Source organism: Aspergillus glaucus, assembly GCF_001890805.1.
Source record: "Aspergillus glaucus CBS 516.65 unplaced genomic scaffold ASPGLscaffold_36, whole genome shotgun sequence".
Lineage (NCBI taxonomy): Eukaryota > Fungi > Ascomycota > Eurotiomycetes > Eurotiales > Aspergillaceae > Aspergillus > Aspergillus glaucus.
In genome coordinates this window covers 131,967-154,072 of record NW_019170488.1, presented here as the reverse complement: position 1 = coordinate 154,072, position 22,106 = coordinate 131,967, and the positions used below count along the sequence as shown (strand labels likewise).

Genomic DNA, 22,106 nt, shown 5'->3' with positions numbered 1-22,106 from the left:
CGGCTCAAGAGCGCAAGCAAACAAAGCAAACAAAGCAGCTCTCCTGTCAGGTTCCCAGCTCCTCTTGTTCTGTCCAGTTGGATAGATCGATTCATCACTTGGTTCTTTTCTCTTTTGTTCTTGATCGTTGCTGTGCTTCTTCTTTTTCTTCTTCTTCTTCTTCTTCTTCTTGTTTCTTCGTCTTCTGTTTGTCGTTTTTTTCTCTTTTCCTTTTTCTCTCCTCGTCCAGTCAGCTCTGGCGTCGGGTTTTGTGACTCAGTTCTTTTTCTTCCCATATTTGCTTCTTTTAGCACTTCCTTTGTCTCTGTTGCGCTACTCCGTACGTTTCTTTTTCTTACTTGGTCCCTCCCCTATCAGTATTCTAATCGCAAGTCTCCTGTTGGGGCAGAGGGTTCTGAAAATCCGCGTGTTTGAGAGTCGCCTTGGGCTAACTAAGGGTTTCTGATCCGTCACGACTCTTAGTACAACTATTGGGGTTCCATTCTCTGATCTAGTGATCACTTTAGTTTCTTCCATTTCTTCTTCTGTTTTTCTTTTCTCTTTTTATTTATTTATTTTTTTTCTTTTTCCCACTCCATCTGTGATTTTTACCTTTATTTTTTCTCTCTTAAGAAACCTCCTTTTGGTGCCTTGATACTGATCCCCGCGCCGCTCTCCGCCTTCGAGTTCACTATTTTTTTTTTGTGACTGCTCCTTAACGCTCTGCATTGGCTCGTTCGAAATCGCCAACCTCTCTCCTTCTCCTTCTTGTCTCTCGCTCGACGCTTGTTCCTCCTTGGTCAAGCGCCGTTTCAACGTCTTTCGACTCTTTGTCTTGCTTTGTCGACCAAATTGTCTTGCGTTGTATATTGTTTTCTTGACATCGTGTCACAATGGCCGAGAACGTGCCCGCTTCCACCTCCACTCTGCCACAACCTCCGCAAGCCTCAACCGGAGCTTCTGGCCAGCAGCAGTATGATGCGTCCCAGGACAATGGCCAGGGTACGCACATGCCCCCTCCTCCTCGTCCGCCAGTCATGATCCCCCAGAACACCAACCCGATCCCGACGGCGATTACTTCTCCGATGTCTGGGGACATGATGTCCCCCACCAGTGCTGGTGGATTTGTGCGTCGGGCCGCTCCTGAGCCAAACAAAAGAGCACTTTATGTCGGAGGTCTCGACCACAGGGTCACAGAGGACATCTTGAAGCAAATATTCGAGACTACCGGCCATGTTATCAATGTCAAGATCATTCCCGACAAGAACGTGAGTTCTCCGATCCCCTTTTTTAATTTTTATTTTTAGTATTCTTTTCTCATCTATACCAATCTCCCATGGAGTAGCTGGTTACTGAACGTGCCCCGTCCCCACAGAAATTCAACAGCAAAGGATACAACTACGGTTTCGTCGAGTTCGATGACCCCGGTGCTGCTGAGAGGGCCATGCAGACCCTCAACGGACGCCGTATTCATCAGTCGGTATGCTAATACAAGTTCTATAATTGTACCATTCGTCTTTTCTGACCATGCTTGCAGGAGATCCGTGTCAACTGGGCGTATCAATCCAACAGCTCAAACAAGGAAGACACCTCGTCCCACTTCCACATCTTTGTCGGTGATCTGAGCAATGAAGTCAACGATGAGATCTTGCTCCAGGCGTTCTCGGCTTTCGGTTCGGTTTCTGAAGCCCGTGTGATGTGGGATATGAAAACGGGACGCTCGCGTGGCTATGGTTTTGTCGCTTTCCGTGAGCGCTCAGATGCGGACAAGGCTTTGACCGCCATGGATGGAGAATGGCTAGGTTCCCGTGCTATTCGCTGCAACTGGGCCAACCAGAAGGGCCAGCCTTCTATCTCCCAGCAGCAGGCGATGGCAGCCATGGGCATGGCCCCGACCGCGCCTTTCGGTCACCATCATTTCCCCACCCATGGTATCCAGAGCTACGACATGGTTGCCCAGCAGACCCCTCAGTGGCAGACCACATGCTATGTGGGCAACCTTACGCCGTACACCTCGCAGAATGACCTGGTTCCCCTGTTCCAGAACTTCGGTTACGTCTTGGAAACCCGCTTGCAGGCCGACCGTGGATTTGCTTTCATCAAAATGGACACCCACGAGAATGCTGCCATGGCAATTTGCCAGCTCAGCGGCTACAACGTCAACGGTCGTCCTCTGAAGTGCAGCGTATGTTCAATTCCCCCGCTCTGGTGTTCGCTCGTCTATTGCGAGTTGCTAACTGTCGCAGTGGGGTAAGGATCGCCCACCCACTGGTCAATTCGACAATGCGGCTTTTGCCTCCGGTACAACCTACTTCCCCCAGTACAATGGTCCCGGCGGGCCTATGGCCGCTCAGGGTACGCCTCCCTTGTTCCGACCAACTGTTATCCTGTCTTCTTGCTAATTGTTTTTTATAGGTCCTGCTCCTGCTGGTCGAGGCTGGGATCCATCTGCCGTGCCCGCGCAAAACTACGGTCCAGGAAACGGTGCTGGCTTTGGCCGTGGACAGGCCAACAACGGCAACTATGGAAACGGCTTCGGGGGCTACCAAGCGTAACCCATCTCCGGATGAGTCGCTGCTGAACGTCCGTCATTCTTGATCTTGAGTCCTCGCACCGGCAACAAATGCGACGAAAAGAAAGGCGGTTTCGCAAACTATCCGCCCTTGTCTTCCCCCGTCTTATATGTTTTACATCGATTGCTTTTTACATCTCTCTTATTCGCTTTTAAACCTTCCCAGCTGCTTTATCATGATTGGTTTCTAAATTGTCATACTATGTGGATGTTCAAGCGCATGTTTTCCTTTCAATTCTCACGTGCTTCCTTTTGAAATGAAATTTGTGTGTTATCATGCACTGAAATACCCCAAGTCCACTCTGTTGATTTGACTTGATTCTTATGTTATCTTTCCTGTTCTTTCCTTCGATCAGTTGTCCACATCCTTGATCAACAGCTTCTTTGGGTGCATGATTCAAGTATGCTGTCAACTGAATGAATTAAAAGTGCCTTTTTTGTTTCTTATCTATTCTACTTTCTTTGTATTTTCTTATATTTTCTCTTCTTTTCTTTCTACTCTCGGCTCTACTGGTGTGAGCTAATATTTGATAAATTATCTGACCCGGATTTGATCGTATCTCATCAGTATGCGTGCGGCTTTCTGAGCAGATTTGGTCTCTTTTTATGCTACATACGAAGTCATCTGTTCTGTTGATATCGTACTTTCTTCATTATTTTCATTGGTTTAGGCCGCATGACGCCGGCGGCCCATGTCTTTACAAGCTGATGCAACGATACCCTCTGGTCCATTTACTTGCTCCTGTCTTCTTCCTTGGGAAAGTATTGTTTTCGATGCCTATGATTATGTTACTTGATTTTGTGTCTCTTTTAGCTGAGAGATCAACGTTTGGTGTCGTTTAGGTAGCATAGCATATGCAGCCACATTTATGTGAGCCCGAAGGACTCCTATGCTTTAATCTATAGAATACACATTGTAGTTCTTCGCGCGAAGCCAGATGTTATTCTGATATACTCCGGAACCGGAATTTAGTTAATGCGTCATGGCCCGTCTAGCTATCCTCATCCGCATCTCTCTCCTTACCTCAACCACGCCGCTTCATGGAACCAACCGCCGAAGAACAACCCCCGAATGGGTGAAATACACTACCTCACTCACTCAGCAATTTCCCTTCATACCGAACGATTGAATGCACCCGTGATACAACCCCCGAATCTCAATCTGCGCGAGCTTACGCCAATGGAAGATGGAGACTACGACACCCACACGGCAGCATTGTCGATGAACAGCAACAACGACAATGATGGTGCCAACACCAACGACGGAGAACGTACGGGACGCACGCGATCTATGAGCACTAGCACGAGCAACAGCAACCACCGACGCAGCATGTCCGGCTCGCTCTTATCGAAGCTGTCGTTCTTACGGACCACGAACCAAGCAACCACGAAATCGCCAGAATATACCGATAATCAGTCTGCAGCTATGAATGAACGGGGATACGATGATGGCGACGGCAGTAATGATGTCTCTCCCGGTGGAACGAGTAACTTGCGCGGCGGAAAAGCGATGGCGAGTGCGTTGCAACAACAGCGGAGGACGCGGAGGAGGAGAGGATCGTTGCGCAAGACGGCGCTGTTAGGTACGCGCTTTGAGTCGAAGAAGACGAACAAGGGTGCCAACGGTAGTAATAACATGATGGACATCTGGCGAAGTGAGGATGCTGCGAAGGGTATGTCGGCGCGACCGTTTACCAATTCTGTCCCTGCTACAGGTGGAACGGAGCCCATGTCGCAGTCGCAGGGGTCGTTTGATCGGGGAGGTCGTGAGAACAACCCGCGATGGGGATATGTTAGTGCGCAGCAGAGGAGAGTTTCTCGAGGCTCGTTTTCACGCCATGAGCCGAATCTCGTCCGGAACAAGGTGCTTGGTGACGAGACGGTTACTGACGACGAGGACGTGGTCTCCTTCACACGCCGCGATAACGTTGAAAACAAGGAAAATGAAAACCCGAAGACCATCGCCGCAGGATTACAACACAACCCCCTCACATCGCCCTCGTCAAGCTCAGACTCATACTACGCCCTCCAACCAGACTCGACCTACGGAGCCGTCCACCACACCAAATCCCCCCTCGCAACGCATCACCACCCCGCCGACCATCAAGAGATCATATGGGACTATTCCGAAACTGAATGGTGGGGTTGGATTATACTGATTGTAACATGGCTCGTCTTCGTCGTGGGAATGGGAAGCTGTTTCGGGGTTTGGAGTTGGGCCTGGGATGTTGGAGAGACACCATATGCGCCGCCTGAGCTCGAGGATGATCCGACACTGCCGATTGTTGGGTATTACCCAGCGTTGATTATATTAACGGCTGTTATGTCGTGGGTGTGGGTTGTTGTTGCTTGGGTGGGGATGAAGTATTTCAAGCATGCGAATATATCGGGAGAAGATATTTAATTCTGCTTCTCTTTTGAAAGGTGTTTGAGGCGTTATCGAATCATATTAGACAAGACATATACATAAAGGGTATGTTTATCTTGCATAGTAAGAAACAGGACATCAAGCATTAAATCATATCCCCAATGGTAAAACCCCGAAATATACCAAACTCCTATATAGACCCACACAATCTCCCAAACCAAACCAAGCAGAAACAACACAAAACCACCATACGCCATCAATGCGACACCGCACACTGTGTCGCAACCCCAGTCTGACCCGCAAGCTGCAAATGCGACAACCCCCGGTTAACATCATCGAGTCTCGGCCCGTCACTCGTAGGCTCCACGCTGCGAGGTTCATCTGCGCCTGGTTGTACGGTTGTTCCTGGTGCGGTGCTGACCAGGCCCTTGGATACGGCGTAGCAGGATGAGCGGTCTTGGGTTATGTCTTCGCCGTAGTATTCGTCCAGGATGGGGTGGAGGAGGACGGTTTGTTTGTGGATTGTGATGACGGAGTTTGTGGGGACGGAGACCCAGTTGTCTATCATGAGAATGTCAGTACTCTAGCGGTTATAGAAGGTTGAGAATTCTGGAGGGAGGGAACTCACGTCTCTCGAATGTAATGGGCTCACTGGCCACAAGGACGATATCCGCGCCTTTATCATGACGCTCCATCTTGAAGTGTCCCTTATCCTTGCCCTCCTTCCACTTAGTACCGGAGGAGAAGTACAAGCTCGCAGGCTCATCCGTCTTGCTGCTGATATACCGTGTGCAAACAACGGTATGACCATCCGTCACCGCGAAGTTGAGCAAACTCCGCGTCTCGACCCCAGAAACATTATGCTTCTTAGGAATCTCCGCAATAAACTCATTAATCTTCGCAATCGTCTTCATCATCACTTTCCGCAAAAGCGCCTGGCCAAAACCCTCCGGCCCCGGATCCGAACTAGGATCCACGCCCTCCTTCTCCAATAGATCAAGGAACAGCGCAAAGGCCCATTCACTATCCGTCCCACCATTGACACCCAAATACCACTTATCCGCTAGCGAGTCGGCCAGTGTCCGTTTAACGTACTTCCATCCGCCAATGCTGCCGTTGTGCATCCACATCAAGGTCTGGTGCTGGAACGGGTGGCAGTTGTTATCGGAGAGCGTGCCTTCGGTGGTTGCGCGGACGTGCGCGAATATCAGGCTCGAGCAGGTCTTCGAGGCGAGTCGTTCGAGGTTCTCGCAATTCCATGCCGGGAGGGTTGAGGTGAAGATGCAGGGGTCGCGGCCTAATTCGGGGTCCGTGTAGAAGCCGACCCCGAAGCCATCGCCGTTTACCGGACGGCGGTTGTCCTAAGCAGAATAGTATAAGTTTTTGACCGTTTTCTCTTGCTGTATAATTTGCGTTTGGTCTTACCAATCTCAGTCGCGAGTCGTAGGACTGTGTGAGGATTGAATGACTCGGTTCTGTGATCAGCTTGCTGAGACGGATGTCATTTCGGCCTTTGTATATCTAAGATGGGGTTAATGCGATTTGTGTCATGGACTAATAGGTATAATAAAACCACTTACTAGGAATCTGCACATAATTTCCTGGCCGTATCGGTTTTTTGCTTGCAAGCTTCAAAAGATAAAGTATGGTTCTGATCTTGTTCCGATGAGATCAGATCCAGCCCAACGCCGATAAAAGAGTCCCAAGCGCACACTCGCTCCACGTTAGACAGACAATATCACTGGGAACACAAGCCAATAAGTAATTCAATCAGAGCCCAATCAATCGCCAATAAATATCCCCAATCAGTCGTCAGTGATTGTCAATATGGTTCTATGACGCCACGTGACTCACCGACATTTTCCGGCATGCGACGCGGCCATCTGCGCAGGTCACGGGGTCTCCCGCGCGGAGATTCGCCAAATCCTCCGTCATTGTATCTTCGTTGTCAACTCCACGACTTGATATACCCTATTCCATCTTATCAAACCCTATATACCCTCACTGGTTCATTCTTCGAGGCTCATCGGCCCGGAGATGACCACTTTCCCACCGACATCTCCCGGATCTGTATGAGCTTTCATCAATCATGAGCGGGAGGATCCTCTCCCACCGTCTTGCTCCGCTCTTGCGGGCAGGTTCCCTGGCTCGCCATGCCCACAACGCCGGTGCAAGGACGGGGGGTCTCCTACGAGCAGATGGCAGTGCCGCTCTGCGAGGCCGAGCATGGACTGTTGGGACTAACTCTATCCACAACAATGTCCCCGCCGTGCGGGCGATTTCGTTTTCCAGAATGCTCCCCAAGCTGGCGGTGAAGCTAGTCAGGTTACCGGCTATGTTTGGAGGGGCTATGATTGCGAGCTTTGCTTATTTTCAGTATCAGGCTACTCGTATGTTTTTTTCTTCTGATGCTGAGTTCTCGAAATCTTGGAGATTGCATGTTACTGATACCTGCCCCGCTTTGGTTGACAGAGGCCGGAAACTACGCTATAGATGTTTTCAGACGAGCTGGAGAGACAGCAAGTGGCACCGCTTCGGGAATTTTCTCGGAGATTCAGCATATGGCTGAACAAACACAACGCGGTTGGCAGAGAACGACAGAAGACGCTGGATTACCCGAATGGCTGCAGAAGATACTCCGTTTCGACGAGGAAGACACGAAGGGTAGTGACTCTGGTGGCTCGCCTGGTGGAGGAAAGTCTCCTAAGGAGGGCCGGGCTGGTGCTGCTGCGGCAGCCACCACTGCGGCGTTTGGCTACGACCAGTCGGACGAGGACGATGTGCGGTCCGGTCGAGACATTGCGGAGGACGATCAGATGATGCTTCTTACACGGAAAATGATCGAGATTAGGAATATCCTGTCAACCGTTGGGCAGTCTAATACGCTCACGCTTCCGTCTATCGTTGTTATCGGGTCGCAATCTTCCGGCAAAAGTTCGGTTCTTGAAGCTATTGTTGGGCACGAATTCCTACCAAAGGGCTCGAACATGGTTACCCGACGTCCGATCGAGCTTACACTAGTCAACACGCCAAATGGTCATTCCGAGTACGGAGAGTTTCCGGCTCTTGGGCTGGGGAAGGTTACCGATTTCACCCAGATTCAACGGACTTTGACGGATCTGAACCTGGCTGTCCCTGAAAGTGACTGCGTTACAGACGACCCTATCCAATTGACCATCCATTCCCCCAATGTCCCCGATCTTTCCCTCATCGACCTCCCGGGATACATCCAAGTTGCCGGCCATGATCAACCACCGGAGCTCAAACAGAAGATCTCTGACCTCTGTGACAAGTACATCCAGGCACCCAACATCGTCCTGGCTATCTCTGCGGCAGATGTCGATCTGGCTAACTCGACTGCTTTGAGAGCAAGTCGCCGTGTCGACCCGAGGGGTGAAAGGACAATTGGTGTGATCACGAAGATGGATCTCGTTGACCCTGAACGTGGTCTGAGCATGCTTACGGATAAGAAGTATCCTCTGCGGCTCGGGTATGTGGGTGTTGTCAGCCGGATTCCTCAGACAACTACCTTGTTCTCCAGAGGCACCGGCAACATCACCAGTGCCATCTTGAAGAATGAGAATGCCTACTTCTCTGCCCACCCGGAGTTCGGTCCTGAGTCCGGCGTTACGATTGGAGTTTCGACTCTACGGACCAAGCTTATGCACGTTCTTGAGCAAACCATGGCATACAACCTGGCAGGAACTAGAGATGCCATCAGTCAAGAACTCGAAGAAGCGACCTACGAGTTCAAGGTCCAGTACAACGACCGTCCTCTCAGCGCAGAGTCGTATCTGGCTGAAACCCTTGATAGTTTCAAGCACTCGTTCAAAGCGTTTGCTGAAGGGTTCGGCCGTCCTCAGGTTCGTGAGATGCTCAAGAACGAGCTGGACCAACGAATCATGGACATTCTGGCCCAGAGGTATTGGAACAAGCCCATCGAGGACTTGAGCCCCATGCTGTTCGAGCCGGATCCTCTGAGCGACCTCCCCAAAGCGGACCCAGAGTCGCTGTATTGGAGGCGGAAACTCGACGCCTCGACTTCGTCCTTGACGAAGCTTGGAATTGGTCGACTCGCAACTACCGTTGTTGCGAACGCCCTTCAGACACACGTTGATCACCTTTTATCGCAATCCACTTTTGCTTCGCATCCTTATGCTCAGAAACAAATCACGGATGCCTGCGAAAGCATCCTGAACGACCGATTCTTCAGCACCAGCGACCAGGTCGAAAACTGCATCAAGCCCTACAAGTTCGAAATTGAGGTCGAAGAGCCCGAATGGACCAAGGGGAGGGAAAATGTGAGCAAAGTGCTGAAGGAGGAACTTAAGGCATGCGAGGGAGCCATGAAGCGTGTTGAAGAGATTATCGGAAAGAGAAAGATCAGAGACGTCATGACTTTTGTCGACAAGGTCAGGAAAGGTGATATTGTTCTAGAGGGTGACGGCACTGGCGGAGCTGGTGGATTCAGCTCTGCTTTGCTTGAGACAGGTAAGTCCCCAGAAATCCCTTCCTCTTAAAAGGCGTAAACTAACCCCTGCAGGCCGCGATAGCGTCTTCCTCCGTGACCGCGCCGACCTCCTCAAAATGCGCCTCCTCGCCGTCCGCTCAAAGCAGTGCGCCACCAAGAAGAACAAATACTTTTGCCCCGAGATCTTCCTTGACGTCGTCTCCGACAAACTCACCTCCACCGCCGTCCTCTTCCTGAATGTCGAACTCCTCTCCGAATTCTACTACAACTTCCCCCGCGAACTCGACACGCGCCTCGGCCGCCACCTGTCCGACGACGAAGTCGAGCGGTTTGCACGAGAGGACCCGCGCATCCGGAGACATCTAGACATTATTCGGAAGAAGGAGTTGTTGGAATTGGCGTTGCAGAAGATTGAGAGCATCCGGAAGTTAGATGGACGGGGGATGCATCGAGGACAGGAGAGGCCGTTGGTTGCGCCGCAGCATGAGAAGAGAGGTCGGGGTGGGTGGAATCTGTTTTAGATCGAGTCTCTGCTCTTTTTTATAACTTTATACGACTTACGTTTATACTATACCTGCTCTCTTTTTTGTCGGGCTCGGAATAACTCACGAATAAACATTAAGACATGTATATGGCTTCCATTTCTAATAGATTCCAGGTTCTCAACATTCAACATAATGAATTAAGCACCCATTTAAATCCCAGGCCCAAGTCTATTATCTATTTAATTCGTACAATACAAACAAAGGAAATAACAAGTTAAAAAGTACATACGGGAGGAAAAGGACTGTCGCTCCTTTTTCTCATTTTATCCTTGCCCTTTCCCTTTCCCCCCCCCCTCCCCCCGTGGGCCTCCCAAGAAAAGAAACCAAATCACGCTTGCTCAAAACAGGAATAAACAAAACAAAACTGCTAAATGCGGAAAGACATGAGAGAATAGAAGAGAAGAGAAAGAAGGAAAGGAAACACAGTAAGGAAGGTTAGGTTAGGCGGTCATACAAAGTGGCGTTAAGGGAGAGATTGTGGATAGTGGCTGAAGAGTCGTAAGGGTATGTATGTTGCTGTTGTGTGGTGAAGAGGAGTTATGCATTTACTCCCGAGAGACATCACGACCGAACAGCTTGGCCTTGATCCAGTCATTAGTGACAAGGACACGGTTACGGGCTATATAGTGGTCAGTAATGCATATCAGAAAAATAGAGGGACAAGTACTTACTGCTGAAGCACATGCTCAGGTAGGCACTACGCCAGAAGAGATAGGTCATGGTACCACCACTGGCAATGTTACCACTCAACCAGCTGATGTCCGCAACGGCACGCTCTTTTCCAATGTAGGCCAAGCTACCCTGGTGCGAGTACTGGAAGGGACCGATCTGCTTGACACGGCGGAGCTGCTTCTGGCGCTCACGGATTTCGTCGAAGACGCCGTTACGGTCGTCGTTGTTCTTGGCCTGAGACTGGATGTCGGACAAGTGCTGCAATTCCTTCTCAATGGTCTCCGTCTTGGCCATGGTGTTGAACATACGAGCCAGGAAGGCACCCTCTTGGCTGGCAACCTGGGCGGTAGGGGCATAGTTGGTGATGGCGCAGTCACCGACGGCCCAGATGTTCTCTGCGCCGTTGACGACCAGATACTCGTTCACGGCGAGACCGCGGCGCGAGTTCTTTTGAGCGGGGATCTGGTTCATGAGGTCGCGGACGACGTTGCGGACGGCGTTACCGGTGGCCCAGACGAGCAGACCGTAGGGGATGGTCTCCAGCTCCTTGGAGCCGTCGGGCTTGGTAACCTCGGCCTGGATGTACTTGTCGGTGACGTTCTTAACCATAGTCTTGGCACGGATGGAGATGGCCTCCTCCTTGAAAGTCGATTCGGTGTAGTCGATCAGCTGTTTGGAGAACATGGGAAGCACGTTGGGGAGAGCCTCGACGAGAGTGACGTGGAAGTTGTCCTTGATCTCGGGGATCCACTTCTTAAGGTCCTCGTTGAAGAAGTCTTGGATCTCACCAGCGAACTCGACACCAGTGGGACCACCACCAACGACAACCATGTGCAGGAGTCGCTTGACCTCGTCCTCGGTCTGGTCCTTGAACATGGCGGTTTCGACACAGTCCATGATGCGCTTGCGGATCTTCTGGGCATCACCAACTTCCTTCAAGAAGCAAGAGTTCTCCTTGACACCCTTGATACCTGCACGGCCATTAGCTCCTGTCCCCGGTCCCCCAAAAATCTGACTGTTAACATACCGAAAGTAGCGTTCTCAGCACCAACACCAACGACCAGCATGTCGAACGGCACCTCAGTGTGCGAGATTTCACCCTTGATCTCTGAGTCATCGCTAATGTAGACAACGCGCTTCTCGTAGTCAATCTTGGTAGCCTCAGCTTCGTAGAAGCGGACACCACCTTTCTTCTGGCGGAGAATGTTGCGGATGGGTTCCATGATGGAGCGGTGCTCAACCAAGCCGGTGGTACACGAGGGGAGCAGAGGAGTGAACAGGAAGTAGTTGCGGGGAGAGATGACGATGACATTGTAGTTTTCGGTGTCGAGCTTCTTCAGCAGGGAAACGGAACCCCAACCGGAACCTATGCGATTGCGTTAGTCGCAACTTCTCTTTTATCGTATTTCCTTTCTCTCATGAGTAACGCACCCAGAACGACAAGAGTCTTCTTGGACGGATCAGGCTCAATCTGCTCAATCGGATGGCGCAGCTCATAGATACTGTACGCCAGCATACCGGTGAGACCAGCACCAGTCAACAAGGTCAGACGCCAGGTCCATCGCAAGAACCGGAACTTCTTCTTGGGCTTGGGAGCCGGGGTGGGAGCGGGGGCAGCATCAGCGTAGGTGCGACGGGCAGCGGCGCGCTGGAAGGATTGCTGCTGGAGGAAGCCATTGGAGCGCAAGGGCCGGGCGACACGCGAGAACGAGGAGAGGCGCATGGCAGATGGAGAGACCATTCTGGAAGAGCGCATAGCGAGGGTACTGCCAACCATGATCGGAGGTTGTGCGTTTGCGCGCGCGGACGCGAGAGAAATGGAAGGGATGCGGGAGGAAAAAAATTAAAAAGAGGGGAGAGGAGAGATGAGGAGCGGAGAGTCAAAAAAGAAGCAAAAAATTCGCAATGGCTCAGCCAAGTGAGCAAAGTCTATGAGTTATGATATCCTCGAAAAAATCTCTGGAAAAAAAAAAAAAAAAAAAAAAAAAAGAAGCACAAAAGAAGAAAAGAAAGAAAAAAAAAAAGAAAATTGACAGTGGTCTTGTTAGCTGTTTTGGGCGAATCGGTGTGCCCGCCCGCTCTGTAAATTTTTTTGGGCCTTGTGACAAATGCTCAATTGATAAGATCCTCCACTTCAATTATTGTCTGGCAATTGATTCGTTTAAACGTAGAAGTTGTGTTGCTAATGGTCTGTATCAGCCTTATATGACACACATTTGGAGAAGTCGTGAGGAGAAATTTCATGAGGAGAAGTATAGCCCTGACTATATGCTGAATTCCGAGAAAACAGCGATACGGTCCTACTTATTCCAATGCTCCATTTATATGAGTTGATCTACACCACATGCTTACCTTTACTATTGTCTACTACTTCTACTCTTCTGTTTACACTACGCCCATCAGATAACTAGTCAAGGCCTCGACCGCTGAGTCATCTAGCGGTAGATCCCGGGACAGCTACCCCGGAATTGCCCGCGGTTCTTCTCGGAGCTTAAATTCGTTTGTTTTTTGTAAGGATTTGATGTCAGTCCATGGCCTATTATTTTCGCTGTGGCGGACCGCGGCTATATGTCCTGTGGAGAATTGTTCCCAGTATAAGGTGATTGGGGTTGCCGCGTTCCGATGATGTGCTCTATATATCGAATCTTTCCGAATTGTTCCTGCGGATTATGCTCACATGTTATCCGAGCTTAACTGAATGAAAGGTGCTTCTAGACCGTGGAAGGTATTTTTCACGATATATAGGGCTGCGGCTAAATTTCCTATTTCGGGAAACTGGGGTCTAGATTTAGATTGTCGGGAACCATGTCACTATTTTTCTCTTGCCGTGTGGGTTGAGTCAGTCAAATCTTTGTTTGGAGAATAGAAACGAGCTCCTTTTTATGCTAAGGAATTGATTGGCATTCGGGTATATATATATAAATATATATATTCTACTGCTTAGCCGTAGTTGAGTGAATGACTATCTCAATAGCAGATGCGACACATAGTATACATTCCCCTTAGTCCTTGGGGAGTTCTAAGTAATGCATCACTTTATTGCCAGTCTTACTGCGTTCAAACTCCTGTAAACCCGCAACGAAAGTAATTTGAAAATACCCTTCTGTATCTGGGTCGACATTGAGGAAATTCTTCAGTTTTCGAACCAGATCATCATCAGACAGTCTCCGATCACCATGCTGTCCCCGGAGAAGTCGGACTTGTAAATGATGCATATGGGTCGACGTTTCACTGCGAATAATCTGCCACTTCAAAACGGAGAATTCATCCGATTGTATCAAGTCACGGAGCGGGTAAGAGACTCTCTTCTGAATAGAAATATCCTGATAAATTTGACTGAAGCTTGCAGTGGATGGAAGACTTGCCTGCTGGGACAATCTGTCCATTTGATGGATGCTTGGGATCCTGGTGACTGGACTTCTTGATTGAAGATGTTGTAGATCTGTCCAAGCCTGGTGGGACTCGCGAACAGTTCTGCATTTGTGAGATCAATGTCTGATTCTGTTGGAATGGGCTCTTTCATGTAGCGTATGGCCAGCGTACCTTGGATCACATGGGCACACGGGAGAAAGGTTTCCGGGGCGCGGCAGATTGTGAGGAGGTGAGTTATGGATGCAAATAGATTGCAGTAATCAGAAAAGAGACTGACGATGCTTAGACTATCAATGAACTATTGAGTCTTTTCGACACATCCAAGCCCATACATCTCCTCAAGGGGGAAGAGAAAGGGATCGACATCCGGTTGAAAAGCGGACTGGGATCTGTCCTCGTTTCATTACCCCCAAGGATTTATGATTAGTCCCATGTGACGGGACACCTTTGGGTCAGAAGTTGCGCTGTATCACCCCTTCAGATGCAGACACATGGGCCGTCTTCGAATTCGAGGGCGAACGACTCGAGAAAATTCAGCAAGTCAACCTCGAGCTTCATCAACGAGAATTGCGAGCGATGCCCACTGATATCCTCCGACGCTTGTCCCAGCTTTGCTTCAATGACATGCGTGTCATCTTCCTCGTGCATGATAAGCGCATGCTAAGCATTATCCTTCAAGAACTCGATGCTCTCGTCCATTGTCACAAAGTTCTGACCCCAACTCAAGCTGAGATTCTTCGAGAGGGTATCTCAACGACCTTACTCCCTGCGTTCCCTAAAACCTCCCGGCTCATGCAAGACTGCCATTCCAACCCGAATCTCAAAGATAGCTTTATCCTAAAACTGATTCGAAGTGGAAAAGGCATAGGTATTCCCTTTGGTGATGAGCTGTCGTCGGAAGATTGGCAGACCCGGTTAGAAGGTTGTAAACACGCAACTATTTCCTCAGGCCAGACGAGCTATATCATTTAGCGAAAGATTCCTCAGGCGGTATATGATGTTTGCTCGAGGGATGGTGATGAGAGCAAGAAGATGCAACTGGTTGGGGTCGTCAACGGACAGTATCTTGGCCTGGGGATATGGCGTAGTAGTCCAGCGCGTATTTGTGCCATCTCTCGGGGAGGGTCATGGGTTTGCTCTATATATATTGAAAGATAGTTCTGTATAGTATTATTTCTTCTCTCCTCTCCTAATGATATTAATACATAACGGCGAGTATGCAGGCCTCTCATTTGACTTGGAAGTAGACGGCTTCATGACGGCAGCATGTTGTGAAATCTCTACACAATAAATGATAATGCATACTATATGGATTGTTCTGTTCACAAACCAGGCATATGGGTTATGAGATGACTCAGTTGTCGACACCCGCCGTCATTGCTCGATTTTCGTTGTCCGTCCATATAGGTTACGTTTCTTTTTCGCTACATACTTCATTTCCCGCTATAACAAGCAGAGAACAAGAAACTTCGCTCATGGTCCAACTTTTATCAAGTGTTCTTTTGGCCGTGCCTCATGTCTACCTTTGGTCATACTGTGGAATATGGGGTCGGGCTTTGACCTGTCACTTGACTACGGGTATGCAAATCAGACTAAATCTTACTCTAAGTTACTAACAGAATGAAAGGGTTGCTAGTATTTACTTCTCAAATGGGACCACAGTCGACACTGCTAAAATCGAAGGAGAGTGGGGGCATAGAGACACCTGATGCGTGCAACGGATGTCATGGGTAATAAGGCAAAGTTATATCGCAATGCGGTTGACGCCATTACCGTAGAGCAGAAACCCTTGGGCTTGCGCGACTATCTTCCACATTGGCTTGGTGGCGTTGACCCCCGTTATCAACCTCTATCCCAGATGCTAGAGCTTTTGAAGTCAGCGACCGATTTTTACCTAGGAGCGCCGGTCTCTGCCGCAGAAGTTGCCTTCCCGTTTCCCGTTCCTGATGCTTACCGGGACTTCCTCCGTTCCACCAGACCAACACTTTCTTTATACATGCCTTTGTCCGCTCTGCCATCAGCAGGCATTCTTGCAACAAAATCCCACGGCCTCATCAGATACTGTGATGCTGACTTTGATCCAGAGCAGCTCATCCTCACAGTTGAGTATACCCGGGCATCTCTGACTGCCATCTTGGTATTTGAACTGTGTGGCCTCGCTGAAACCCGGCACATATTTCACGATACTCACCTTGGGGCCGATCCCCTTTGGGGAGGATCTGAAAGTGACCACGCTGAGTTTACGCGTGTCCTCTGTGACATGGTTACACTGCCTCTCAAAGATGGCGGGAATGGAGCCAGCATTGACCACATCAGTGACTTGGTTCTACTTGGTGATTCAGCAGGGGACCAGATACTTCACCACGCCCCGAAGAAGGTGCTAGGTGAGCAGCAAGCGGCCCATCTGGTCACTACTGCTATCGATAAACATAAGAGGCCTACAGATCCACTCTTTGTCGCTTCAAGGGGGGTGGCACTGGATTGTTGGGACCGGTTGAATTTTCGAGAATTAACTTGCGGTATTTGATGCCTGGTCTGGGTCAGAGTTGGGATCAAGTGGCTACCATGACAGTCTTTAATCCTGCAAACAACCAGTTGAGTGTCTTCTATATGCACCGTGTTCAAAGGGGAAAGCATAGGTACAGCTGTAATTCCAAAAGTGTTTCATACCTATTGCACTGGCCTCATGGCTCCTTTTTTTATCTGGCTTGGCACTGTTGTGAGGATAGTTGCGTGCACACCAGAGGCATAATACATAACAGTTTGGCTACAGGGGAAGCAGTCACCCAAGTATTGACCAAACTTAAGCCACACCAGCTGGTTAGTAGGGTGCCAGCTGCCTTAATGCTGGTGTCTAGGCATTTAATATGGTGAGTTTGTTGGTTGCAATCGAGGAGAAGTAAAGTGAAAACAGTAAATACGAAGTATGCTTCAGGGATCGCCCGAAAAGGAAAGGTTTCACCCCACCTCCGCCTCTTCTTAAGAGAATACGAGGCCAGGTCGCAAATTCTTCCCATCCACCACGGATTCTTGAGCCAGCTATCTCTTGATGTCGAAATGGGTTCTAAGTCTCCAGAGCATGAGAACCAACCAAATGGTGGTATTTATCTGCCTCACTTTTGAATTTACATGGTGCTAACCTCACCAGGTCCGTCCGACACTGGCAGCGCCATTGCCGCCGGCGGCGAACCACGAGGCACACACCTATCCCGGGATGGCGATGTTACCCTGGGCGATGATGGCGGAGACGACGACGATGATGGGGACAAGGCCGGCCCTGCTACCTCGCTGACACCCCAAGCTACACCGTCAACTTCTTCTAAGAAGAAGAAACGTAACAAGAAACCCAAGAAGAAAACTTCATCCGTGAAGCAGTCGTTCCCACCACGGGTTCCTTTGGCAAATCTCTTCCCTAGCGGCCAGTATCCAAGCGGCAAGATTCAGAGCTATAGTCCCGTGGTCGAGAATACGGCGCGCACGACAGCTGAGGAGGACCGCTATTTGGCCCGCACACACCTTCACGATGACAAGTTTCTCAACGACTATCGCAAAGCAGCAGAGGTCCATCGCCAGGTCCGGGGCTGGGTGCAGGACAGTGTTCGGCCCGGTCAGGCTCTCACAGACATCGCAGTGGGCATCGAAGATGGCGTTAGAGCGCTGCTCGACAATGCCGGCCTCGAAGCTGGACAGGGTCTTGAGTCAGGAATGGGATTTCCCACCGGGCTGGCGCTGAATAATTGCGTTGCGCATTACACGCCCAATCCTGGCCAGAAGGAAATCTTCCTACAGGAGAGCGACGTAATGAAGGTCGATTTTGGTGTCCATATCAACGGTTGGATAGTTGATAGTGCGTTCACCATGTCATTCGATCCAACATATGACAATCTGCTCGCTGCAGTGAAGGACGCTACAAACACTGGTATCAAGGTATAACCATTATACTTCCGGGACTATCCTGCATCTCTAGTATCGCTAATGCTTGTTAGAATGCTGGAGTTGATGTCCGGATCAGCGATGTCAGTGCTGCCATCCAGGAAGCGATGGAAAGCTATGAAGTTCAAATTGGCAGCAAAACCTTCCCTGTAAAACCGGTGCGGAACATCACCGGGCACAACATCAAGTGGTATCAGATCCATGGTGGAAAGTCCATCCCTTTCGTCAAGAATAGCGATCAAACCAAGATGGAGGAGGGAGAGGTATTTGCTCTTGAAACCTTTGGGTCGACAGGGCGTGGGTATATAGTCGATGGGGTAAGTTCTCTTCATATAATTTCAGAGGCAAACATGCTGATCTGCTGTAGCCTGGCGTCTATGGGTATGGAAAGGAGCTGGATGCACCGAAGACGATCACATCGCCTCTTGCCTCAGCCAGATCTCTGTATAAGACAATCAACGATCATTTCGGCACGCTTGTCTTTTGCCGCCGTTATCTCGAACGGCTTGGAGTTCAGCGGTATTTGGCCGGTGTAAGTACCCATCTTCCTGGAAATTTATCAGTGTGCTTATGGGAGTAGATGAACCAACTGGCGAACAAAGGCATTGTAGAGGTCTACGCGCCGCTTATGGATGTCGAAGGATCGTACTCGGCACAGTTTGAACATGTATGATCCTCTTCTTTCTTGTTAAGCACACAGCTAACATAACATCCTTAGACATTTCTGCTGGGGGAGTCCAGCAAGGAGATTATCAGTCGCGGCGATGACTACTAGATGATCACTGAGGTGCATCCGGTACGAGACTGCCTATATGCCTGTTATTTTTTGGTTTTAGTCGACATCTCTTTCTTCGAACGCCATCCAACATGGCTTGCTCTGGACGCTCTGGGTCTCTTCACCATTCAACATGGTATGCCGCTCGTTCCTGACCAGCTTTACCCCTGGTACTACAGGCCGGATTTATCTTTATCTAGTAACAGATATGCTATTTGAACAAAACAAGATTGAATTCGGCTTTTGCCAACACTATCTACAAAAATTTCTCTCCAATTGACCTTGTTGCTCTGGGCGAAATACCGTAACTAGCCACCAGCCGAATAGCCAAGTAGACAGACGTTTGTCCTTCTTTTTGCAAGTATTCTCACCGCCTGGCAAATGAAGTCATGACCGCATTCCACCGCCTAAAATAACCAGCAGAATCTACTCCATTCTACAAGACGCATTCAAAAGTGTTGTACATCTAAGTATCTCTCCAGGCAATCATCCTTGCATCTGGAGGTTTGTTGAATTTTAGTCACCCGACATGCAATGCAAATGCAGCTAGATAGACATGAAAAGGTATAGCAACAAGAAAATAGTAAAATATGCAACGCCAGTCATGCGACACCCTTCCATAGAATGAGATAGAACTGAACAAATTGCCCTCGAGGACGTACTCTTGACAAAAACAGAGTAACAGAGTGAAAAAAAAAAAAAAAAAAAGAAGAAGAAGAGTAGAAAGTAAAAAGACGACAGATAACCATCTATGATGTTCAACGCCATAATAATCCCAGGCCGTAAGCAAAGGGGAAATAAATCAACAGAAAAATATATACACTTAGAAGGCAAAAAAAGATATCTTGTATCCGAAACGTCGTAAGATAAATCGTAAAAAATGCGTAAAAATGGGGGGTTCTCAACCAGAGTAGTTTGGAGTGGGGTGGAAGACAGGTTGAACAATGGGCCCCTGAGGCCATGCGTCCTGGTGAAGATAAGGCACTAGGCCTGTTCTGCGCTCCGCTGCTGGCTTTCCCAATGGTTGATAGTGCATATGATCGTAGGGAACAGGTCGGTTTTGCTGAAGCGATGCAGACGGCGGAGGAATCAGCAGGGTGTTGACGGACCGTACAGGCCGATAGGGCGAGTTCCGGTTCGCCAGCCAGAAGGACGGTGACAGATGGGTTGGAGATGTGTGGACGGAATACGCTGACAACGCCGGCGAGACGGTGGCCGAAGAAACGCCAAGGTGGTGTCGTCCTGGGTCCGGCAGAGACAGAGGCGTAGTGTAAATGCCGTTCGACATGGACGGTACGGTGGTCGACGACATCTGTGGAGCCCAGTTCGACGCAGACGTCGGTGTGTTGTACGACGAAGGCACCGTCCGGACAGAGACCGGAGGGAGTTGATGCGAGAGGGAAGAGGGAACGTTAGGAGCCAGGTTGGAGGTGGCCGGGATGTTGGGTCGTGGGAGCTGGGAAACTGGTCTCGCCATCGGTGCCTGCGAAGCTGGAGCAGAAGTCGGCGTCAACACCGGCGGAAGCGTCGGGATACTGGGGAGAGCGGAAGATGGCGGAAGGGTCGCGACAGGAGGGTTGGTAGATACGGCTACTCGCTTCATCGGATGCTCCTCCATCGGTTCATCACGGCTCCGCTTTCGGGAACTGACGGATGGCGGGATTTCATTCCCAAGCCGGGGGAGAGGTGCATACGAGCCATTGTTCATGGGAACGTTCCAGTTTGGCAGGGCACGCAACGACTCGTTTACCGGGGGCGATGGGAGCTTCGAGACAGGAGACAACGACGGCAACGGAGGCGTAGGTCCCAGGCTGGGAGAGATGCGGAGCGCGGGAGGAGTCTTGGGAAGCAATTGTTCACTGCCCTCAGGAACCAAAGAAGCCTTGTGGTAGAACTCGAAGAACCGCCTCAACTTGGAATGCCACTCGGTCCATTCCTCTGCCGATGCAAAGAGGTTGTATCGAATATTGCTCAGGAACTCGACTTCCATGATGTGAATCTCCTGCACCGATATCCCCGACACTTCAGCCCACGTCTTGTTGGTGTAAGTGTTGTCATCCAAGAATTTGTTTCCTAGCATCAGAGCAATCGTCAACAGTCTGAATTCACTTCCACTCTTCCCTTTGACGCCCGAGTTGAACTTCTTCAGCCGGTAGATGAACATGAGGGCCAACAAGATGACGTTCTGGCTCACTTGCGTCGTCGACAGGACCGTGGTCACCCATTTTTGGAATCCCAATGCGGGAATGACTTCGGGAACGAGGGTCGGGAGGCTGTCCAGGTGGTTCTCAATCGCGTTCAACTTGGCTGTGCTCTCGAACCAGAACAGACATGTCATCTATAGCACCAATCAACGTAGTTAGTCTTTTTGTCACTTGACACCAGGAATTCACCAGCAAGTCAAATCATACCTGAGCTGCAAATTCTGCGAGATTGCCATTGGAGTCACTGATGGACGAGGGAATCTGCAGATACGAGGGGAGCGAAGACTTCTTCTGACTGACTGATTCGGCAGGCTTGGCGGACGACGCTAGTTGGTATTGGGGCTTGCTAGACACGGCCGCAGAAGCCGAGGACAACGATGAAGAACCGTAATTGGAACGAGAGTGACTGGGATAATTGCTGTACGAGTGCATCGAGAGCCCATTTCGATTGCTGCCATAGTTGGTTGGGTTGGTCGTCGCAGTGGTGGTAAGTGGATTTGAAGGAAGATAGGCGTTATAGGCAACCCCGTTCATCATTTCGCTGGGAGGTGTTGGTAGACCGGCCCTCCAAGGAGCGGTCCAGTTATGATGGGGTTTATTAAAAGTAGAATCCAGAGACTGTTGTTGTTGCTGCTTTTCACACGTTCCGGACTGAGAGTTATGTTGAAGAGTGGGAGTGATCGAACCCGGTATAGAAGAGTAAGGATACGGAAGCGGAGCCAGAGCCGGAGGCATATGGAAAGGCGGACGGATTCTGGGACCGATTTGCACCAGACAACGATGACGATGGTGAAGTAGCAGTTAAAAATGAAAAAGGGTTGCAACTGCAAATTCAATTGAACTGGTAGGATAGCAACAGCACAAATGGTGAATGTTGACCATGCCTTGCCTTATGGAATGAAGGCACTAAAGGGATTGTGTCTGGAGTAGAAATTGGTAGGGTCAAAAAGAAAAATAAAAATAAAAAAAGAAAAGAAAAGAAAAATAACGGAATCACATAGTATAATAAAAAAGAAAGAAGAAATAAGTAACAGCCCGTGCTAAAACGGACCAAAAAGGAAAATGCAGTAATAGTTTGGGATACTATCTGCCTGTTTGGGGACTCTATAAAGGTATATAGTAGTAAAGAGTCCGCAGCCAATACCACGTTTGGGGAAGGTGATATAGAAGAGAAAGGGACCCGTGTAAGACGGGGCTAAGTTAGAACGGTTATAA

The 22,106-nt window shown here is 49.7% G+C and overlaps 9 protein-coding genes across 9 annotated transcripts; 6 read left to right on the top strand and 3 right to left on the bottom strand.

Moving 5' to 3' along the window:
• The first annotated feature begins 574 nt into the window (after window positions 1–574).
• ASPGLDRAFT_1080110 (nuclear and cytoplasmic polyadenylated RNA-binding protein pub1) lies at window positions 575–2,846 on the top strand. Its single transcript, XM_022539534.1, has 5 exons — window positions 575–1,247; window positions 1,325–1,459; window positions 1,517–2,164; window positions 2,226–2,334; window positions 2,395–2,846. The coding sequence occupies exons 1-5, from the start codon at window positions 873–875 to the stop codon at window positions 2,532–2,534; spliced, it is 1,407 nt and encodes a 468-aa protein (XP_022395758.1). The 5' UTR covers window positions 575–872; the 3' UTR covers window positions 2,535–2,846.
• A 1,704-nt stretch (window positions 2,847–4,550) lies between these two features.
• ASPGLDRAFT_99856 (PIG-Y family protein) lies at window positions 4,551–4,946 on the top strand (the record flags this gene model as incomplete). The annotated part of the gene is made up of 1 exon (XM_022550644.1): window positions 4,551–4,946. A coding segment is annotated over one exon (396 nt), but the record flags the coding sequence as incomplete, so codon positions are not given.
• A 229-nt stretch (window positions 4,947–5,175) lies between these two features.
• On the bottom strand, window positions 5,176–6,514 carry ASPGLDRAFT_70409 (glutamine amidotransferase subunit DUG3; the record flags this gene model as incomplete). The annotated part of the gene is made up of 4 exons (XM_022549480.1): window positions 5,176–5,480; window positions 5,548–6,280; window positions 6,345–6,440; window positions 6,500–6,514. The coding sequence occupies 4 exons, from the start codon at window positions 6,512–6,514 to the stop codon at window positions 5,176–5,178; spliced, it is 1,149 nt and encodes a 382-aa protein (XP_022395756.1).
• A 494-nt stretch (window positions 6,515–7,008) lies between these two features.
• ASPGLDRAFT_40313 (dynamin-related GTPase MGM1) lies at window positions 7,009–9,911 on the top strand (the record flags this gene model as incomplete). Its single annotated transcript, XM_022545205.1, has 3 exons — window positions 7,009–7,309; window positions 7,392–9,410; window positions 9,463–9,911. 3 exons carry the CDS (start codon window positions 7,009–7,011, stop codon window positions 9,909–9,911), a joined length of 2,769 nt encoding a protein of 922 aa, XP_022395755.1.
• A 569-nt stretch (window positions 9,912–10,480) lies between these two features.
• On the bottom strand, window positions 10,481–12,384 carry ASPGLDRAFT_30206 (alternative NADH-dehydrogenase; the record flags this gene model as incomplete). Its single annotated transcript, XM_022543924.1, has 4 exons — window positions 10,481–10,554; window positions 10,607–11,578; window positions 11,635–11,973; window positions 12,039–12,384. 4 exons carry the CDS (start codon window positions 12,382–12,384, stop codon window positions 10,481–10,483), a joined length of 1,731 nt encoding a protein of 576 aa, XP_022395754.1.
• A 1,776-nt stretch (window positions 12,385–14,160) lies between these two features.
• On the top strand, window positions 14,161–14,951 carry ASPGLDRAFT_40311 (uncharacterized protein; the record flags this gene model as incomplete). Its single annotated transcript, XM_022545204.1, has 3 exons — window positions 14,161–14,208; window positions 14,266–14,370; window positions 14,436–14,951. 3 exons carry the CDS (start codon window positions 14,161–14,163, stop codon window positions 14,949–14,951), a joined length of 669 nt encoding a protein of 222 aa, XP_022395753.1.
• Window positions 14,952–15,607: 656 nt separating this feature from the next.
• ASPGLDRAFT_53095 (uncharacterized protein) lies at window positions 15,608–16,755 on the top strand. Its single transcript, XM_022547901.1, has one exon. The coding sequence runs from the start codon at window positions 15,688–15,690 to the stop codon at window positions 16,504–16,506; it is 819 nt and encodes a 272-aa protein (XP_022395752.1). The 5' UTR covers window positions 15,608–15,687; the 3' UTR covers window positions 16,507–16,755.
• A 245-nt stretch (window positions 16,756–17,000) lies between these two features.
• Window positions 17,001–19,106, top strand: ASPGLDRAFT_53093 (uncharacterized protein). The gene is made up of 6 exons (XM_022547900.1): window positions 17,001–17,079; window positions 17,128–17,906; window positions 17,966–18,229; window positions 18,280–18,444; window positions 18,493–18,579; window positions 18,631–19,106. Exons 1-6 carry the CDS (start codon window positions 17,037–17,039, stop codon window positions 18,685–18,687), a joined length of 1,395 nt encoding a protein of 464 aa, XP_022395751.1. The 5' UTR covers window positions 17,001–17,036; the 3' UTR covers window positions 18,688–19,106.
• A 141-nt stretch (window positions 19,107–19,247) lies between these two features.
• On the bottom strand, window positions 19,248–21,778 carry ASPGLDRAFT_1079242 (putative mucin). The gene is made up of 2 exons (XM_022539533.1): window positions 21,099–21,778; window positions 19,248–21,025 (listed from the first exon to the last, which is right to left on the bottom strand). The coding sequence occupies exons 1-2, from the start codon at window positions 21,624–21,626 to the stop codon at window positions 19,589–19,591; spliced, it is 1,965 nt and encodes a 654-aa protein (XP_022395750.1). The 5' UTR covers window positions 21,627–21,778; the 3' UTR covers window positions 19,248–19,588.
• Window positions 21,779–22,106: the final 328 nt, after the last annotated feature.